The following is a 17,126-nucleotide window of genomic DNA, read 5'->3' as shown; positions in this document are numbered from 1 at the left end:
GTGAGAACAGCAGATGTATGATTCAGCTAAAATTTGCACTATCCCCATAATTAAGTAGATGGGTATTGTAGAACTAGTCTATACCTTTGTTTCAAGTTTTAAATACTGGCCTCTGCAATTTTGGTTGTGTAGCTTAACATCAGATGTCAGCCTACTTCCTTAGACTGAAAAGAGATTGTGATGGCATACTTAGTTGTATGGTTTCTGTCATAGTCTGCAAAAGACGCACAGGCAAATGCTGTGGCAGGACCATTATAATAAGCTGAAATGTCTTTGTGAGAAGGATGGGACGTCTCAGAATTAGGAATACCTCCTGACAATTTATTAGCTAAAGTGTAATAAAGTGACATTGCAGAAGATGATAGCTGCAGTCCATTCACATGGGTTGGATAAGCTTGTGTAGAGTTAACAGATGAGATTTCCTGCTGTGAAATGAGTGTGGAATACTTGCAGACCATAGATAAGTCTCTTCTATCCTTCTAAAATTCCAGGTAAACACTTATATACCAACAATTTATTTTTTTAGGATTTAATTTTAGCCTCTTTAAATCTAATCCCATGGCCTTTTGGACAAGCACATCCTCCTTGCAACCTGATAGTAAAGGTATTTACGTACTGCACTGAATGTGTGATAAAACACTGTAGCAGGCATGGACAATAACCCAGCTGTGTCAAAGCAGTTGGCTCAGTAATCCTTATAATTAACATGCATGCTGAAGGAGAGTACTTGAAATTGTGTGTCTGACTACTGTATTTGTCCTGTTAAACAATGTCTCTAGCCCTTAGTATGTTTATATGAGCCAGCACAATGGATGGCCCTGTTTAAGCTTGTAGCTTCTGTTTGCCTTATTTTTTGAGGATATATGCCCTGCACTTCTTCCGTCACAGTTTTACTACGCTTGCACACTGGATCTCTTACATTCCCTTTTTTCTGAAGAAATTACATTGTTATTTTCAGAGAATATGTCCTGTGGTACCTGATGTGGTTTACTCTATGTCAATCAAATTTGCCTGAAGATCTTGAGACAGCTTATTCAGGAAAGAGCTTGGGTGTATTTAGTCTATGTGGAAATGCTTGCTTCAGTTTCCTGATTGTCAGTGTTAACTGCTGCGTTTTTAAAAAAGAGTTCACAGAAGTGAGAGCTGCCTTCATCTATAATCTGAACTCCACCATAGCTGGTTACAAAACTGCCCATTTGTAACCAATTTGTTTAGTCAGACTCTGTAAACAAAACTGCTACAGTTTATAGTTAGATTATGTTATTACCAGTGCTGCTTGCAAGTGTGCTTGCTGTAAACAAGCTCAATGTACATGGTTTTAAAAGTATTTTAATTTTAAATAACCAACTTCTAGTCTGCATAAGGCAGTCTTCCAATATTAGTGTCTTACATTGTTTGAAAGTGTCAAAATGTCATTTGATAAGATGTTCTTACTTGAACACAGAATTCCTGTTCTGTATGCATAACCTAAAGTCACTTGCTCTGTGTTTTCAAGCATCCCTGTGGATTGAGTTTGCTAACAAGTCAGTTCTGTTTTCATAATATGGTGTCCATAATGTGGAGTGATTAATCATTCAGTGCCGATGCACACATGCAAGAACTTTTCTTACCTCCAATTGGTCATTGTTTTATATGGGGGGTATATAGCAGGGGGGATATATTTAAAGAAACAAACAAAAAAAGCCTTTCTGGTACTTAAGATTATTCTTCACTTCTACTCTTCTGATAATTAGATTATGATTATATATTTAGTGATTTATTTTTTACAGTTGATGATTGTCTTCAGTGTTACTTTTTGGTCTTTGAGCTCTGACTTTAATAGTAAAGGATTTTGAGAGGTTCTTCCTGAATTAGGTTTTCAAGTCTATCCAATGCAAATATAATACAAAGTTTTCTCATGGGGAACTTCTTCTGGGGGAGTATCTTCTGAGTTGTGCTGGAACAACATTGAGAAGAAATTGAACCTCATAATAGTTCTACATTTCCATGCATTATGTTTCTCTCAGGTCAGATCATAAACTTATTGTAAGTTCTTGTTGCGGTTTTGGCTGGGATAAAGTTAATTTTTTCTCAGTAGCTGGTACAGTGCTGGGTTTTGGATACAGTGTGAGAGCATTGCTGATAACACAGCTGCTAAGTGGTGCTTACCCTAAATCAAGGACACTCTGTCCCATCCTTTACCATTGAGGAGGTATACAAATAAAGGCTGATAGGGAGCTTTGCTGGGACAGGTGAGCCAAAGTGGCCAAAGGGATATTCAGCACCATAGAACATCATGCCCAGTTTATAAACTGGTGGAGTTACCTGGAAGAGGAGCCAGTAGGCATGTGGGAATGGAATCTGGTATTGGTGTCTGGCATTGGTCAGCAGCTGGTGAGCAGCTGTATTGTGCATCACTTATTTTTCCTTAAATTTTCTTTTTTCCTTTTAATATTCTTATTATATATCACTTCTCTTTTAATTACTAAACTTCTTATCTCCACCTACGAATTTTACATGTGATTCTCCTCCCCATTCCACCAGGTTACAGGGTGTGAGCCAGCAGCTCTGTGGTGCTTAATTGCCAGCTGGACTTAAACCACACCTGGGCTTTACAAGTTTGAGTCATGTCAATTGCAGGCTACTTGCCTGTTACATGCTTTAGGGTTTAAACTGGTGCTTTCCTCTTACATTCAGAAGATATTCATTGATTGAAGCATGAGAGGAAATACCAGTACTATGACTAGCTAGAGAGATTTAGGCCTACCTAGTCTTAATGTCAGTTCAAACAAAAGTGAAAATACAGTACAGCTTTGATAAGGACTGCTGTGCATGATATTGTCCTGAATTTAGTTTCTTCCATATACTAACAATGTTTTGTGTGGTTTTTTTCACACAGAGTAGAAAGTTATATTATCCTAAAACCAAGTCTTTTTGGAATACATTGTATGTATGCATGGCTTTTTGTTTCATGCCTGTGAAGATATTTTTAAGGTCTTTGGAACAGTAATCTTCGTTATTGAAGTCTTTTATCATTTTGAGTAGATCTTTGGAACATTAGAAAATTATTCCAGTTTGATAAATCGGTTTTATGGAGAACTTTACATATTGACTAATCTGAAGTGATCTTTCACTTATTCAGTTGTTTTTCCCAAAAGGTACTGAAAGAGACTGCATGATAACTCTTTTTAAATGCTGTCAAACCTGATGAGCAATGAGTGTGGTGTAAAACACGGGAACAGTGTATTTGTTGCCACAGCTTCTAGCTATATTTCTGCTGCTCAAATTAAAGAAAGCACATGCTTTTACCATCTACCTGATGAACTTGAAAGAAGTGTTTTGTTATATTCAAAGATACGTTTTTGAATATTTTCTAGTTCTTAAGGAAAGCTGTTTTTTGGTGTAGGACTTAATGCCCCACACTTAAACCTCAGGTGAACTTGGTGCAAACCTAGTCCAACTGAGATAATTGCTTAGCTAATAGGAAAGAGTAAAACACATGCTAATGTGCAGGATATCTGCATATCTTCATAACACAGTACTAAATGTACTTCCAATCCTTAAATTAGCTAGGGTGAGTGGGTTTTCTGGATAAGATTCTGAGAAGATGTATGAAAACATTTATATCCTGTAGTCATGATATAAACTTAGAAATTTGCTGTTTAAGGATCTATACCTATTTTCTCCAAGCTCAGAGAATTTACTGAGATCTAAAAATCTGGGCAAAAAGAATTAATCTGCAAGAGTGTGCTGGAGATGGCTTTGAGTAACTTTGTAGCTCTGGTGTATAAATGCCTGAAATGATCAACTTGTAAACAAAGGTGGGGCAAAGACTGCAGAGGTAATACTTAGAAAAAAGATCTAAGTTTGAATCAATACTTGGGATTTTGCTGTTACTTTGCTTCATACTACTCTTAATGTACTGGACAATTAAATAAAAAGTAATGAGAACTGCTTTTAAAAAATAGACATTTTAGCATGTTAGCTGTGTCATGTCTGTAAACGTGTCTCTTCTGTCCTTTTCTGCTCTTGCAATGATAAGTTAAATTGTACAACTAGAAAAATCAGCGATTTTCAGGAACTGGGTATTAGTTTGGTCTCTAGCTGGAGATTTAGGTTTCCTCTGATTACACTGTGCCACATATTTACAAAATTATTTTTTAATGAAAAGCACAGTGAGCTTTTGAGATCACCCTTCAGATTCTAAGTTCAATACAGAGAACAGATAATAGGCTGTTAGCCAATAGGCTGAGGTAAGCAATCATTTTGTTCTTAGAAACAGCTGTTGTGGCTATTGATGTGCTTATGGGTTTATTCTTAAAAATAGTTCACAGATTTGTTTCTTAGACCTTTATCCCCAAACTCCCCTTCTCAAAACAACACTTACACCTAAACAAGCAGAATCCCAAACAAACTGTACCTTATGTTTAAATTGCTATATTCTCCCTCTTTGCTTCCATTCTCTTTTAATAAACTCAAATATTTGTTTACAAAGCTGTTTTACACCCATATGTTTTTTCTGCAGTTTACTCTAGGCTTTACTTTCAGCTTTTGCACTGATCATGCACTATTCTCAATATTGGTGGAAGGAATAATTTAATGTTGAAGGCAAGAAGACAAAAAGCTAAATAGTAAAACCAATGGTGATACTTCCTCACTACAAAAGCTAATTAAATAGGCTGAAAGCAATATTTTTTGTTGTGTGATAGTGGAACTAACAATTACTTTACTTTTGTAAAACTCAAAGTTTCAGCAACAGCTATTATGGTAAATTGAGATTAGCTAATAAAAAGCTCATTGCATAAGTTATCTGAAATGAGTTCTATTCGATTGCTTGGACAGGTTGTTTTACACAACTTCACATTTTTCAGGCCTGAAGTTTGCTTGTTTACCTCTGTTTGACACCTCTGTTTCTCTTCTCTTAGCTGTCTTATTTGACATGCGGGCTTAATTCAACAATCCTTTTAATAATAAAAAGATGTAGCTAAGTTTTGTTTTAATGCTTGAATTCCAAAAGCAATAGAACAGCATGTAAGTTTTGCTGTTCTGTCCTCACCTCCTGTAAGTTTGATTTTTGTTTCCTGTCTATCAGCAGAAAATACGTAGTCCCTTAGAATGAACTCGGTTCCATAATAATGTGAGGTCAAATGTTATTTTCTATACTGAAATTGCTCAGTTTTAATAGTTTGTTCAATTTCTGTAGAAAAAACTGAGAAGACTGCAGTGTCAGAGGATGATATTCCATCTGATGAGGTCGTAATAGTTTACGAGTTAATGCCTACCCCTGAACAGAGAGCTCTTGCTGACTTCCTCAAGCTCCCTTCAACATTCTTCTGCTACAAGAATAAGCCTGGATATGCGAGTGATGAGGATGATGGTAAGGAATGCCAAAATTTGTGTTTGTACTGCCTTTTTGTGGGGAAAGGATGTAATACACTGCATTGGTGCAGCCCCACCTTGAGCGCTGTGTGCAGTTTTGGATGCCTTTGTGTAAGGACATCAAACTGTTGGAGGGGTGACCAAGGTGAACAGCCTTGAGTGCCAGACTCAGGAGGAGTGGCTGAGGTCACTTGGTTTGTTCAGCTGGAAGAAGACAAGGCTGAGGGGTGACCTTGTCACAGTCCAAAATTTCCTCAAGGGCATCAGCAGAGGAGGAAGTACTGATCTCTCTCTGCTGCTCAACTATAGGACACAAGGAAATGGAATGAAGCTGTTGGGAAAGTTTGGATTAGGAAAAGCTTCTTCTTTGAGAGGGTGGTCAGGCCCTGGAACAGGCTCCCCAGGACAGTAGTTAGAGCAACACACCCATCAGAAGTCAAGCAACATCTGGGTGATGCACTTAGTCATGTGGTTTGGTTTTTGGTAGCCCTACAAGGAGCTGCAGGGAGCTGCAGGTGATCTTTATGGGTTCCTTCCAACTTGAGATACTCAGAACTGTTAGAACCATTAGACACTGAAATATTTTTGTCTGGGCCAATGGGAAGTAATCCTGTCAATGTCCTTATGACCAAAGATGAACATTCAAGTCTTCAAAACAGAATAGTACAGTGGGGGCTCAGGAGTGATTAAAGGGTACTTGTTTGGTGTACTGTGGGTGTTGACATCATTACCAAGGCAGTTGGTTAGGTAAGAGTTATTTGAGCAAGAGACCTACTTTAGTATTTTGAGAAAAATACAAAGCATTTTTTATGAAAAAAAAAAAAAACCAAACCAATCTCAGGTTCCCTAAATGTTATACTAATGAGTTATTTTTCTTCTAAAGCAAATTCCTAATACTATTAGTAAACTTACTTTATATCAAACATCACTGCTTGTAATTAAGATTGGTTGATTTATTCAGCAGCAAAGACTTTAAATGGAAGTTCTGAGACATTGAGATCTGAGATCATATTCAACAGAAAATGGGAGAAGACATGCCCCCTCCCACAAGTACCTGAGCTTGCAGGTTTTTATGTAAAAAAATCTTCTGTCTTCTTTCCCAAATCTGTTTAGTGGTAGTCTTAATAAAATCACTTAATAAGAAATACATTTTCTAAAAAAAAAAAGCCAACAAAACAAACCTGTGCCATGTATATGTAGCAATCTAGACTGAGAAAAAGTGTTAATAGCACTCTGGAGCACATGTAAGCAAAGCTAGAAGTGAAAGCTTACTTGTTGACTTGCGTAACTCTTAAAGATAAGCAAAAATTACGTATGCCTGCTAGCCTTGTGAGTTGGAAGGGTTTAGCAGACTTCTCTGACCTAGAGTGTGTCTGACAACTTTTGTTTCCTCTGTTTAAGATGAAGACTATGAAACAGCTGTTAAGAAACTTAATGGAAGACTCTATCCCAGTGATACAGAAGAGAAAAAGAAAGGGCAAGGTCCTGTAAAAGGTATATCTTAATAAATTTTCATTATTGTGCTTCATGTACTGAAACATAAACTCTGAATCTGAAGGACACAGGGCAGAGATTAGTTTTATGTTTTCTGGAGTGGTTGTTAGAAGCAGAGATGCTGGGTGCAGAAAACCTGCATCTCAAAGTACAGAGTTAATCTCAGTAAGTTGAACTGTTAGTTAGCAGTAAAGGGGTACCTGAAAGAGAAATGTACATTCCAGGTGACCTCTAAACAAGAACATCAGTCTCTTCCTATCTTGAGCTCTTTGAGTATGAAAAATTCAGCTTGGCATGATACTGCTCAAGAGAAAGTTGTCTACATCTTTGAATACTTGCTACTTCTGCAGTTACTCAATTTAAGCTTGGGAGTTAATGTTGTTCAATCTAAAAAGAAAGCTATTTAGTCTCTGTACTAAAAATACAGGTGTACATGACTTGCTTATGTATGTCTGACATTGTTGCATAACTTGAAGTCTGGCTAGGTACTTCTGTAAGTAAAGTCTGGGGGTTTTTTGAGGATACGTGCTAGAATGATTAAGCCATCTGGAATATGAAGAAATCTGATACTGAAGGAAGTCAGTAGTAGTGGCAGCTGCATGATGTAGCTCTTGATCATTGCATGGAAGTTCCATGGTAGCAGTAAAAAAACACAGACGTATTTTCAATTCTAGTCACTCAGGTTAGGTTAGTTAGTCTTCCACTATTTAAACTGTAATGCTGTCTGAGAAACTCACGAAGTCTGTCTTTAAGTTGATCTGGCTATTATAAGGTTAATTTATAATGTAGGGGATAAAAATTATTTCAGTATTTAGCTGCCCTCACAGCTATTTTCTATTAATTCTTTATAGCAGGCCTTGCAGGAAAAAGTGAATTGAACAATGAACGAGAATGTGCTGCTACTTGGGAAAAGAAACCTGCTCCTGAGGAGAAAGATGAAACAAAAGCTCTGCAGGTTCCTTCTACATCTGTTTGTGGTGTCAGTACTGATACTGAAGGTGACAGTCTGGAAGACTTAAAGTCAGAGGCTGAAATTCAAGAAATGAAAGTGAGTTTTAATCTTTACTGAACTTCTTGTTATTAGGCTTGCACAATTACTTCATAAATGTGTGAGACAGTACAGTTTTAGAACTAAAACATCCAGTGGGGAGAAATCATTTGTGGCACAGCTACAAAAAAATTCAAGTGTCTGCCGACACTGGAGGTTAGATTTAGGGAATAATGTTTTTTTGAAAACAGACTACTTCAAAGATACTTCAGTCTCTTGTCAAGTTAACATCCTTATGTTTTAACTGTAAAACTTCAGAAAGCTTACAGCTTTTCTTGATGTTCTTTATTTTTTTATAAGGACTGTTCTTAGACTCCTAGGGAGGGGGTTTGATTCCTAAGGTCTTCTAACTTATTTACCTATTGCATAACTTTTTTGATTAATTGCAGGAGAATGAAGTTGCAAGCTCAAGTGACTTAGTCTGTACCAGTAAGGAAGAAATACCTGCTCCATCAAAAGATGAGGTGACAGTATGTGTCCAGTCAGGTACCAGCAGTGAAGAATCACATTCCACCACAGAAACTGTGCAAGTATCACAGACCTTACCACGAGCTGAAGACAAACCCGTAGATTTGTCAACTAAAAAGGGTGATTCAGATGGTTCAGAGTCAACACAAGGTAAGGTCAGGAGTGTGCTCTTGAGTTTTTTTTGTAGGAAACTGTGCTTTTTCTGTGGATCGGTTTACCTAGCATAGTTGCTGTCTTAGGGGAGAAGTAGTACCCATACTGAATTAGAAGTGTAGATACCAGTCTGGTAAAAATGTGTATATATCAATTTTTATTGAGTTCAATTTTGCTACAACAGAGCAATGCTAGTGTCTGTTATGTGATTTATGTATGATGTACTTTCATTAGTTTACTGTTAAATACCACATGAGCTCTGTGGATCTGCTTGTAAGTAGTATTCTGAAACTCACAGTCTTGGGCCCTTTTTTAAAACCATAATAGATAGTCATTATGACAAGTGTCATTCAAACTTGAAATTTATGTGGTGTTAAAAAATGCTGTACACAGTTCTTCAGTTTATTCTTGTAACTACATAAATGTATTTTCTTTAAGAAAGTAGAGAAAAATGTTTAATTTTCCCCTTTTTATTTGATAGAAAACAGAATCATCTCATTTGGTTTTGGCAATACTGCAGGCCTGTCATTTGCAGATCTGGCATCCAAAAGTTCTGAGGACTTTGCTTTTGGCTCAAAAGGTGAGTTCAACTAGTCTCTGAGACAAACCTCAGCTGGACTTTTGCTTCATACAATATACCTTTTGTGCACATAATTTCTGCTGATCATTAGAAACAACAATTTTTTTGCTAATTTTTGTTTGGAAGTTAAAAACCCAAAAGTTTAAAATGTAATTCTCTTCATTGTAGATAAAAACTTTAAATGGGCCAATACAGGAGCAACTGTGTTTGGAGATACCACCCGTAAAGCAGATGAAGATGAAGGTGGTAGTGATGATGAAGTAGTACATAGTGATGATATCCACTTTGAGCCAATTGTGTCCTTACCAGAGGTACGGTGATTTCTGGAATATAAAACAACATTAAGATGAGTGTTTTTGCTAATGCAGCAAGCTTTAAAATATGTTTTGCTTAGTTGACTTTGCTTTTGTGTTGTTGTGCGGAGTTCTGCATGTTTTACACTATGTTTTGAAGCACCTGTTGATTTAAATCCTAGTACAGTGTAGCCCTGGGGAGGTGTCTGGTGCCTCAGTTAAAATCTTCAACACTGATTTCTTTATAACTTGACTGAGAGTTGGATCAGGATGCAAATTTTTATGCCCAGCTTGTAAAAGCTAAACCATTTATATAGCATAGCTGAAAATCAGGAAGGGGAACTGAATAACTGCTAGTGCTTATTATACAACTCAGCTATGGCTTTGTATCAGTGACTTGTAGATTCAGTTCTGTGAAAGCCATGCCAACTAAGAATTTTTTCTCTAAGCTAGGCAAGATTTCTAGAATCACTGAGCAAGAAGATGTACAATTAACATTACCTGATGGCTAAGGGAACTAACTTAATTTCAAAATAAATGTTTTTCCAGAAGTAGGAGAACCTTCAGCTTTGAAGGTAGCCTTATAACTTGCTGAGACTTCCCACAGTTACTCATGTCTTGATTTGGTTTTCAGCCTAGTAATCATTTCAGACTCTTTTGATATATAGTCATATTGCTTGACCTTTCTATAAATAATAAAGTTTAACTATAGATTAGTAAAATTATTGAGCAAGGCAAATAGAGCACAAAGTTAACAGTATGTAGTGCCCTTCAATTTGAACAGCTCATCTGATCTATTTTGTAATATGCCTTCAACTTCCTTTTTTAAAATTTGGTGTACCTTTGCTCATCTGTGTGTCACATTATGACTTCTATGATGCTTTTCTTCTCTGCTTCCATTTTTCAGTTTCACAAACAGTATTTTGTCACATATTTCTTCAGTTCTCTCAAGTGTTCCATATCTGTGGAGAAGTGCTAACTAAATGAGATTAGAGGCCAGTAAATGCATACATAAAGTGAGGTGGAGATATGGCTGTCAGGCTGAAGTTTTGTGTACTTAGTGTTTATTCTGTTCAAATGCAAATCAAATTATTTAGCAATGTTCTAAAGGTAACTCCTGGAATCATAACTGTGCTTTATCTTCTCAGTGTGCATATCATTCAGCAAACCTGAAACTTGGGAATCTTGCTGGAACACTTGATTAAAGTATTGGGGTTTTGTTAAAGGAAAAAAAAAACCCACACATAAAGAAAAACCCAGCCAACCAACCCACTCCCAAAGCAAAACCAACAGACACCCACCAGAACTATGTACTGTGGTGAAGGAGGCTTGCAGAGTTGTAATTGGTCTCAAATCGTAGAATTTATTGGGCTCTTAAATTCTGAAAATGTTTTATCTGTTTTGGTGTGCTCAAACCAACAGGTGGGGTGTTGGAGAAAAGAACACACTGAGTAATTTTCCACTGTAATAGGTCAGAATGTTCAGAAGTATATGTAATAACTATTTAATATCTTTCTAGGAAATCACAGGTAGTCAGTCTACTGTGCTGGTTTTTTTTTTAGGTGGAGGTAAAATCTGGAGAAGAAGATGAAGAAATTCTCTTCAAGGAGAGGGCAAAACTTTACAGATGGGATAGGGATGTTACTCAGTGGAAGGAGCGTGGTGTTGGAGAGATCAAAATACTCTTCCATACACAAAAGAAATACTATAGAGTCCTAATGAGAAGAGACCAAGTTCTTAAAGTCTGTGCAAACCATGTTATCACCAAAGAAATGAACTTAGTGCCCTCTGATACATCAAACAATGCTTTCATTTGGACAGCCACAGATTATGCTGGTGAGTTTTTTCAGGTGGTCTTTGTTTTTTCTAGGTAGTTTCTGTGTTTTGTTTTCCCCTGGAGATTATTAAAAGATGAAGCTAAACAGACCTTCTTGGATTTATTTTCAGATGGTGAAGTAAAAGTAGAGCAATTTGCAGTCAGATTTAAAAGCCAAGAAATGGCCAATTCTTTCAAGAAGATGTTTGAAGAATGCCAGCTAAGCTTGTCAGAACTACAGAAGGGGCACTTGTCTCTGGCAGCAGGACTGTCAAAGGACACCAACCCTGTTGTGTATTTTGAAGTTTCTGCTGATGGTGAGCCTTTAGGACACATAACCATGGAGCTGTTTGCAAATATTGTACCTCGAACTGCTGAAAACTTCAGAGCCCTGTGCACAGGAGAGAAAGGATTTGGATTCAAGAATTCCCGCTTTCACAGAATAGTCACAGACTTTGTGTGTCAGGTAAGCATAAAAAAACTCTTCACTGAGAGAATGAGATTCTTCTTGACTAACAGTGGCACTATATAAAATGACTTATACAGAGTAGCACATTGTTGTTGGCAGCATGGATCCACTGTGCAGGATATTCTCATCTGTCCTTTCATTACAAGACAATGAGAAATGATGCAAGCAGTACATGATACCCTAAGATGCTTTTCACCTGTGCCTGCCAGTGACCCAATGCTTCAGTGCTTCCTAGTACTATCATGTCAGGGTGGAAGGAAAAAATGGAGGGAGTCCTCTTAAAATAGACAAGGGGCCTGTTGCTGAACAGGATCACCAAGGAAAGTAGGTGTTCCCAAAACTACCATTCATCCTTCTCTTTCTCCAGAGAGGAACTTTCTGTATGCTCACCTGTTAAGAACACTTTACTTTCCAGGCTTCTATTGGACTTTAAAAGTACACTTCGTATTTTAGATAATGTGCACTTTAAAACTGATATTCCAAGTATCACAGATATTAGGTTTCAATCTAAAACAAGTCTTCTAGATCCAATTACCATGTAGTGGCCTGTTGCCTAAAATATCAAGTTTTATGCTGAAAGCATCAGCCTGCAATACATTTTGTAATCCCAGACAGACAGTGTTGGTTTTAAACCTTTGTATGCATTCAGTAGCACTGTCAGGTTATTCATAACTGGTGAAGGCTTAGGAGATTGATCATAGCTCAACTAGACCTTCCTTAAAATTCTCATGGGTAGTTAATCGAGTTTTAGTATCTTGGAACAGTCAAAATGAACCAACATCACTACATGCTATGTTAATGATCTGCGTGTCACTACATCCCCAAAGAGGCATGTAGATGACTTTCTACAAGCCCAGCTGTATACAGTAATATAGGAACATAAGACACAAAAGTGATAGGAAGGACATCAACCTGTTGGAGCAAGTCCAGAGGAGGACCAAGACTTTTAAGAAGGATGAAGCACTGACCCTTTGAGGAAAGGCTAAAAATATTGAATTTGTTTATCCTGGAAAAGGGAAAGCTTAGGGGTGACATAATGTGTCATTCCAGAGCCTGGAAGGGAGCCTACAAGAAAGATGATAGGAAACATTTTACAAGAGCATGTAGTCACAGGACATGGGGGGAATGGCTTCTAGGTAAAAGAAGGTTTAGAACTAGATATTAGGAGAAAGTTGTTTGCTGTGAGGGTGGTGAGACACTGCAAGTAGTTGCCTAGACAAATTGTAAATGCCCTATCCCTGTCTGTGTTAGATGGAGCTCTGAGCAGCCTGATCCTAGTTCTAGGTGTCCCTGCCCATGGCAGGGGAGCTGGAACTAGATGATCTTAAAGGTCTTTTCCAACATAAACCACTCTGTGATAGTATATGGATGGTTTGTTGTCATCAGAATAAAATATTAGCCTGTCTTTTGATTATCTGTCTTTGTGTGTCTGAAGTACTTGATGGCTCTTTTGTTAAACCTTTGTGCCTTTCTGATAAACTCATTTAGGATTTAAGCTTATTTCAGGGTATTCCACATTCTATAAAGGGGCAGACTTTCTTTTAAAACAGTTAACTGCACCATGTGTGCCTTGACAAAGTGATCTTTTGTCGTATTACATGAGTATATTTTAAGTTTGCTCTGCTTTGCCTGGACTTTCTTGAGGTACAGTGAGAAGCTCTTCAATGAGAACTAAGGCTGTACAGATACAATTTACACAGTCACATTTATGTGCATATTCAAATTATCAGGAACCAGAAGTTTGCTACCTTCCAGGAAGATAAAAGACACACCATGCTGCTCAACCAGTTATGAGGCAAAGCTGTCTGGAATTACGAGTCACTGCTACATTAACCTTTTTCAGGGGATTAATTCTGTGCCTCCAGGGACTAAACAAGGACAGGCCTTCAATGAGATAATGCAGGTCCAGGCAGCTTCCAGGGCCAAGCAATGCAGGCAGTAGGAAAGGCAGGCCTAGAGGAATGTCACTGTGGGGAGCAGGAAGATAAAATGCCATGTTTAGAATAAATAAGTGATAAATCTTCTACCACTGCTTCCCTTACCATTAACAAACCTGCTAAAGCTGGGAAGCTAAACTTGTAAGCAGATGTTGATACTTGTGAAAATGAAAAATGAGTTCTTCCAAAACAAAGCCTTTACTCTTGAAAGGAAATATATAATTTTTGGATTATGTTTTGGGGCTTTTCAGTTAATGCTGTCTGGTTTTTTTTTTTTCTTTTTAGGGAGGAGATATAACAAAACATGATGGAACAGGTGGACGGTCAATTTATGGAACAGCATTTGAAGATGAGAATTTCATAGTGAAACACACTGGTCCTGGACTATTGTCAATGGCAAATAAGGGCAGGGATACAAATAATTCTCAGTTCTTCATAACACTTAAAAAAGCAGAACACTTGGACTTCAAGCATGTGGTATTTGGGTTTGTGAAAGATGGAATGGATGTGGTGAAAAAGATCGAATCCTTTGGTTCTCCTAAAGGGCTAGTAAATGGAAGAATTGTCATTACAGACTGTGGACAAATATAGAATTATTTCTTTGAGTATACAATGTTTTAGCAGTATAAATCAGTACTTAGATGTTATTGACTAATTATTTCAACTTCTTAAAATGGACACTTCTGATGTATAAATGTAAAATTACAGGTTATAGTTGAATTTTTTATGTGTTCTAATTGATTTTTTTGCATGGTAAATAAAGTTCAGGCACTGGCATATTTCAGATGTATTTGTGTTATCCTGACATATTTGTATTAAGTGTCAAATTTTAAAAATTAAATCCTAGTCTTGTTAAAATAAATGTCTTGTCTTCACTTTGGTTTGTTTAAAAGACAGTAACTCGCATAACTTGGTTCTTGCTCTCATGAAGCTCTCTTGAATGTGCAGACTGTAGATGCAAATTGCTGGAAAGTACACTGAAGGTCTTTGAAAGTTATTGGATATTCCAGTGTGCAGAAAGCAGGCTCAGCCAGGTGGATGCTGGTTTGTTCTGTGTAGTTTTTAAGTGATTGATCAATGTTTTCCGAGAGCAATATGCCAACTTCTTTTGGTTTTTGTACTTAAAGTATTTCTAAAAAACTTGGCGAAATGATAAACATCTACTTAATACTGGGATTTTACCTGATATACTTCTAAGTATAGCCCTCTGACTCTGCTCAATGTTTATTAGCTCTGGCCAGCTTCTCTGACTTTGCTGCAGGCTCTAGCTTGTGTGTTCCAGCACTCTTGTACATTTTACAACTTTGCCTCTCTATAGTGCGTATGGGTAAATGGGGGGTTTATTTAAACTGATACTCTACAGCTCTGCGCTGGTGACATGCGTTTAGCTTAGCTTTATTTGGGGGTTTACTTATTTATTTGAAGGATGGCAGTAATACGTCTTCAGGCGTCCTCAGAGACCTTACCGCTCCCTACAACCACTCAAAGGAGCCTGGAGCTCGGGCTGTTTCGGCCTCTTCTCCCAGACAAGCAGCGACAGGAGAGGAGGAGGTAGAGGACGGAAACTTAGGCTCTGCGAAGCACGTTTAGGTAGGGACAGCAGAAACAATTCTTCCCAGAAACGCCGACTGAGCGTTGGCATGGGCGGCCCAGGGCGGTGCTGGGATCACCGTCGCTGGGGGTGTGTGAGGAGGTGGCAGTGCGCGGTCCTGTTCCCAGGGTGGTGCTCGGTCGTGGGTTGGTCGCGACGCTCTCAGGCCGCTCTCAGCCGGGGGTGCAGAGGAGCGGTGTTTGTTGACGGTGATGTCGTGTGGCAGCCCGCCGGGCCCGGAGCGGCGGCTCCCCCTACCCTGCCCTGCCCGGGCCGGCGCTGCCCGCGGCCCCGAGTGCGCCTGCGCGGCGCGTGGCGGTTGGTTCGAGCGCGGCGGTGCCGCCATGGCGGGCCCGGGGCACGGCCTCGGCCGCTCCGCGCAGGGGCTGCAGCGGCGCTGCCCGCGGGGGCCGGCGGGGGTGAGACAGGGCCGGGGCCGGGGCGGGCGGCCTGCGGGGAGCAGGATGAGGCACAGAAAAGCCAGTTCTTCATCGCCGCGTCCCTGAAGTGTTCGGAGGAGATGGAGGGCGGGGGGCCTGTCCGCTCCCTCGGGGTTCATTGTGTGCGCCGTGCTGTTGCGTACCGGGCCCTGCGAGATTTAAACTGACTTGAGGAGGTTACGTGTTCTTGCTATTCCTGTCCCTGATCCCGCGCTCCGATTGCCTTAGAGCTGAAGTGCTGAAGAGACATCTTTGTCTGAGCAGGAAATTTCAGTCCCAGATTCTCTGCGGTACCAAGACACAGTTTAGCATGTAGTTTTTGCCTCAGACCTGGTGCCTGCCAGTTGACTGAGAAAATTGGTGAATCCTCTTAGGAGTACACTAAGCTTGTATGAAATACATGTAATAGGATAACTCATTTTTCTAATCTTTTTTTGCTACAGTAATTGACAGCCTTACTTAGAATACATTAGGTGTGTTTGTGATTTTTCTTTTGTTGTTTTTTTTGTGCAGCTTAGTGATTAGCTCTGTAGTCAGAGAGCAGGAAATTGTTCCGTATGTAGTCAATCAGGAATCAAACCCATGGTTCATTAGAGACTGCTGCAATGACCAGATAGTTAATTATGATGGCTATCATTCCCTTGCTAAGGTATGGCAATGGTATTTTACACCAGAGAAGGTCAGGTTCTTTGCACTCAGATGAATGAAGTGTATTGTGGTTCCTCTCATTCTATTACTTGTGCTGACAAGTCAAAGCTTATCTGCCTAAAAATATAGCAGAAAAAAACCCACACTGGTGTTTTAAAAGCCTTTGATACTTAGTAGAAGGAGTACTTGCTGGGCAGGCACCTTTATTTTGCCTGAATTCTGTTTGTTGTTCAGTGAAACCAATTTTTGCCGTTGTTTTTGTGCATCTGTATTCCCTGGGTCAAACGCTTCCAGTGTGTCTGGGGGATAACAAGCCTTAAATACTCATGCTGTAGGGGATGTCATATGGTGGAAAAACACCCGTGAACAGCCAAAGATCGGGTGAGATTCAAAGTGGGTTTGAGTTAGGCACATAATTGGATTGGGATACTGAGTTAGTCCTGGGAGTCATTAAATGAGTACAAAACCCAGCCTTTTTTTTTCTGAAGTCAAGTACCTTGCCATTTTAGGATCAGGAACCATCCCAAATGTGATGTGAAGATTTTGGGGTTTTAAGCAGCTAAAATCAGGCTATACCTGCCCTTGGTTACCGCAGAAGGATTTGCGACTTGAATAGCATTTGACAGTGGTCTAGATTCTATGGGGAATTTTTCTTGGGGAATAATCTGCTTTGAATTATGGAACTGTACTTTAAAGGAAAGTTATTAGAATAACTTATTTTACAAAGACTGAGACTTTAATGCTTGCAAGGAAGAAGATGTTACATGGGTTTGTGTGCTTTGTTAATTCATTAAAAATTGGTCATTCAAGGCTAGGAAAATACAGTGGTTT

The 17,126-nt window shown here is 38.9% G+C and overlaps 2 protein-coding genes across 7 annotated transcripts in view; both read left to right on the top strand.

Annotated features, from left to right (window-relative positions):
- RGPD4 (RANBP2 like and GRIP domain containing 4) overlaps nucleotides 1–14,478 on the top strand; it is a 33,693-nt gene extending 19,215 nt beyond the window's left edge. For 3 of the 6 annotated variants that reach the window (XM_086880296.1, XM_086880299.1, XM_086880298.1), the window contains exons 21-30: nucleotides 527–604; nucleotides 5,183–5,356; nucleotides 6,760–6,852; nucleotides 7,704–7,900; nucleotides 8,290–8,518; nucleotides 9,003–9,101; nucleotides 9,270–9,412; nucleotides 10,957–11,230; nucleotides 11,342–11,676; nucleotides 13,902–14,478. In XM_086880296.1, coding sequence (XP_086736422.1) covers nucleotides 527–604; nucleotides 5,183–5,356; nucleotides 6,760–6,852; nucleotides 7,704–7,900; nucleotides 8,290–8,518; nucleotides 9,003–9,101; nucleotides 9,270–9,412; nucleotides 10,957–11,230; nucleotides 11,342–11,676; nucleotides 13,902–14,207 — 1,928 coding nt within the window. In that variant the 3' untranslated portion in view covers nucleotides 14,208–14,478. The remainder of the gene's footprint in view (nucleotides 1–526; nucleotides 605–5,182; nucleotides 5,357–6,759; nucleotides 6,853–7,703; nucleotides 7,901–8,289; nucleotides 8,519–9,002; nucleotides 9,102–9,269; nucleotides 9,413–10,956; nucleotides 11,231–11,341; nucleotides 11,677–13,901) is intronic. The other 3 variants (XM_086880297.1, XM_086880301.1, XM_086880300.1) reach the window with 1 other exon arrangement.
- A 584-nt stretch (nucleotides 14,479–15,062) lies between these two features.
- Nucleotides 15,063–17,126, top strand: part of CCDC138 (coiled-coil domain containing 138) — a 32,871-nt gene continuing 30,807 nt past the window's right edge. Inside the window, exon 1 of the mRNA XM_023918227.2 lies at nucleotides 15,063–15,760. Within this exon, the coding sequence (XP_023773995.2) occupies nucleotides 15,257–15,760 (504 nt within the window). The 5' untranslated portion in view covers nucleotides 15,063–15,256. The remainder of the gene's footprint in view (nucleotides 15,761–17,126) is intronic.

Source organism: Cyanistes caeruleus, chromosome 3 (genome assembly GCF_971803275.1).
Source record: "Cyanistes caeruleus chromosome 3, bCyaCae1.hap1.1, whole genome shotgun sequence".
NCBI lineage: Eukaryota > Metazoa > Chordata > Aves > Passeriformes > Paridae > Cyanistes > Cyanistes caeruleus.
This window is presented reverse-complemented; position numbering and strand designations above follow the sequence as displayed.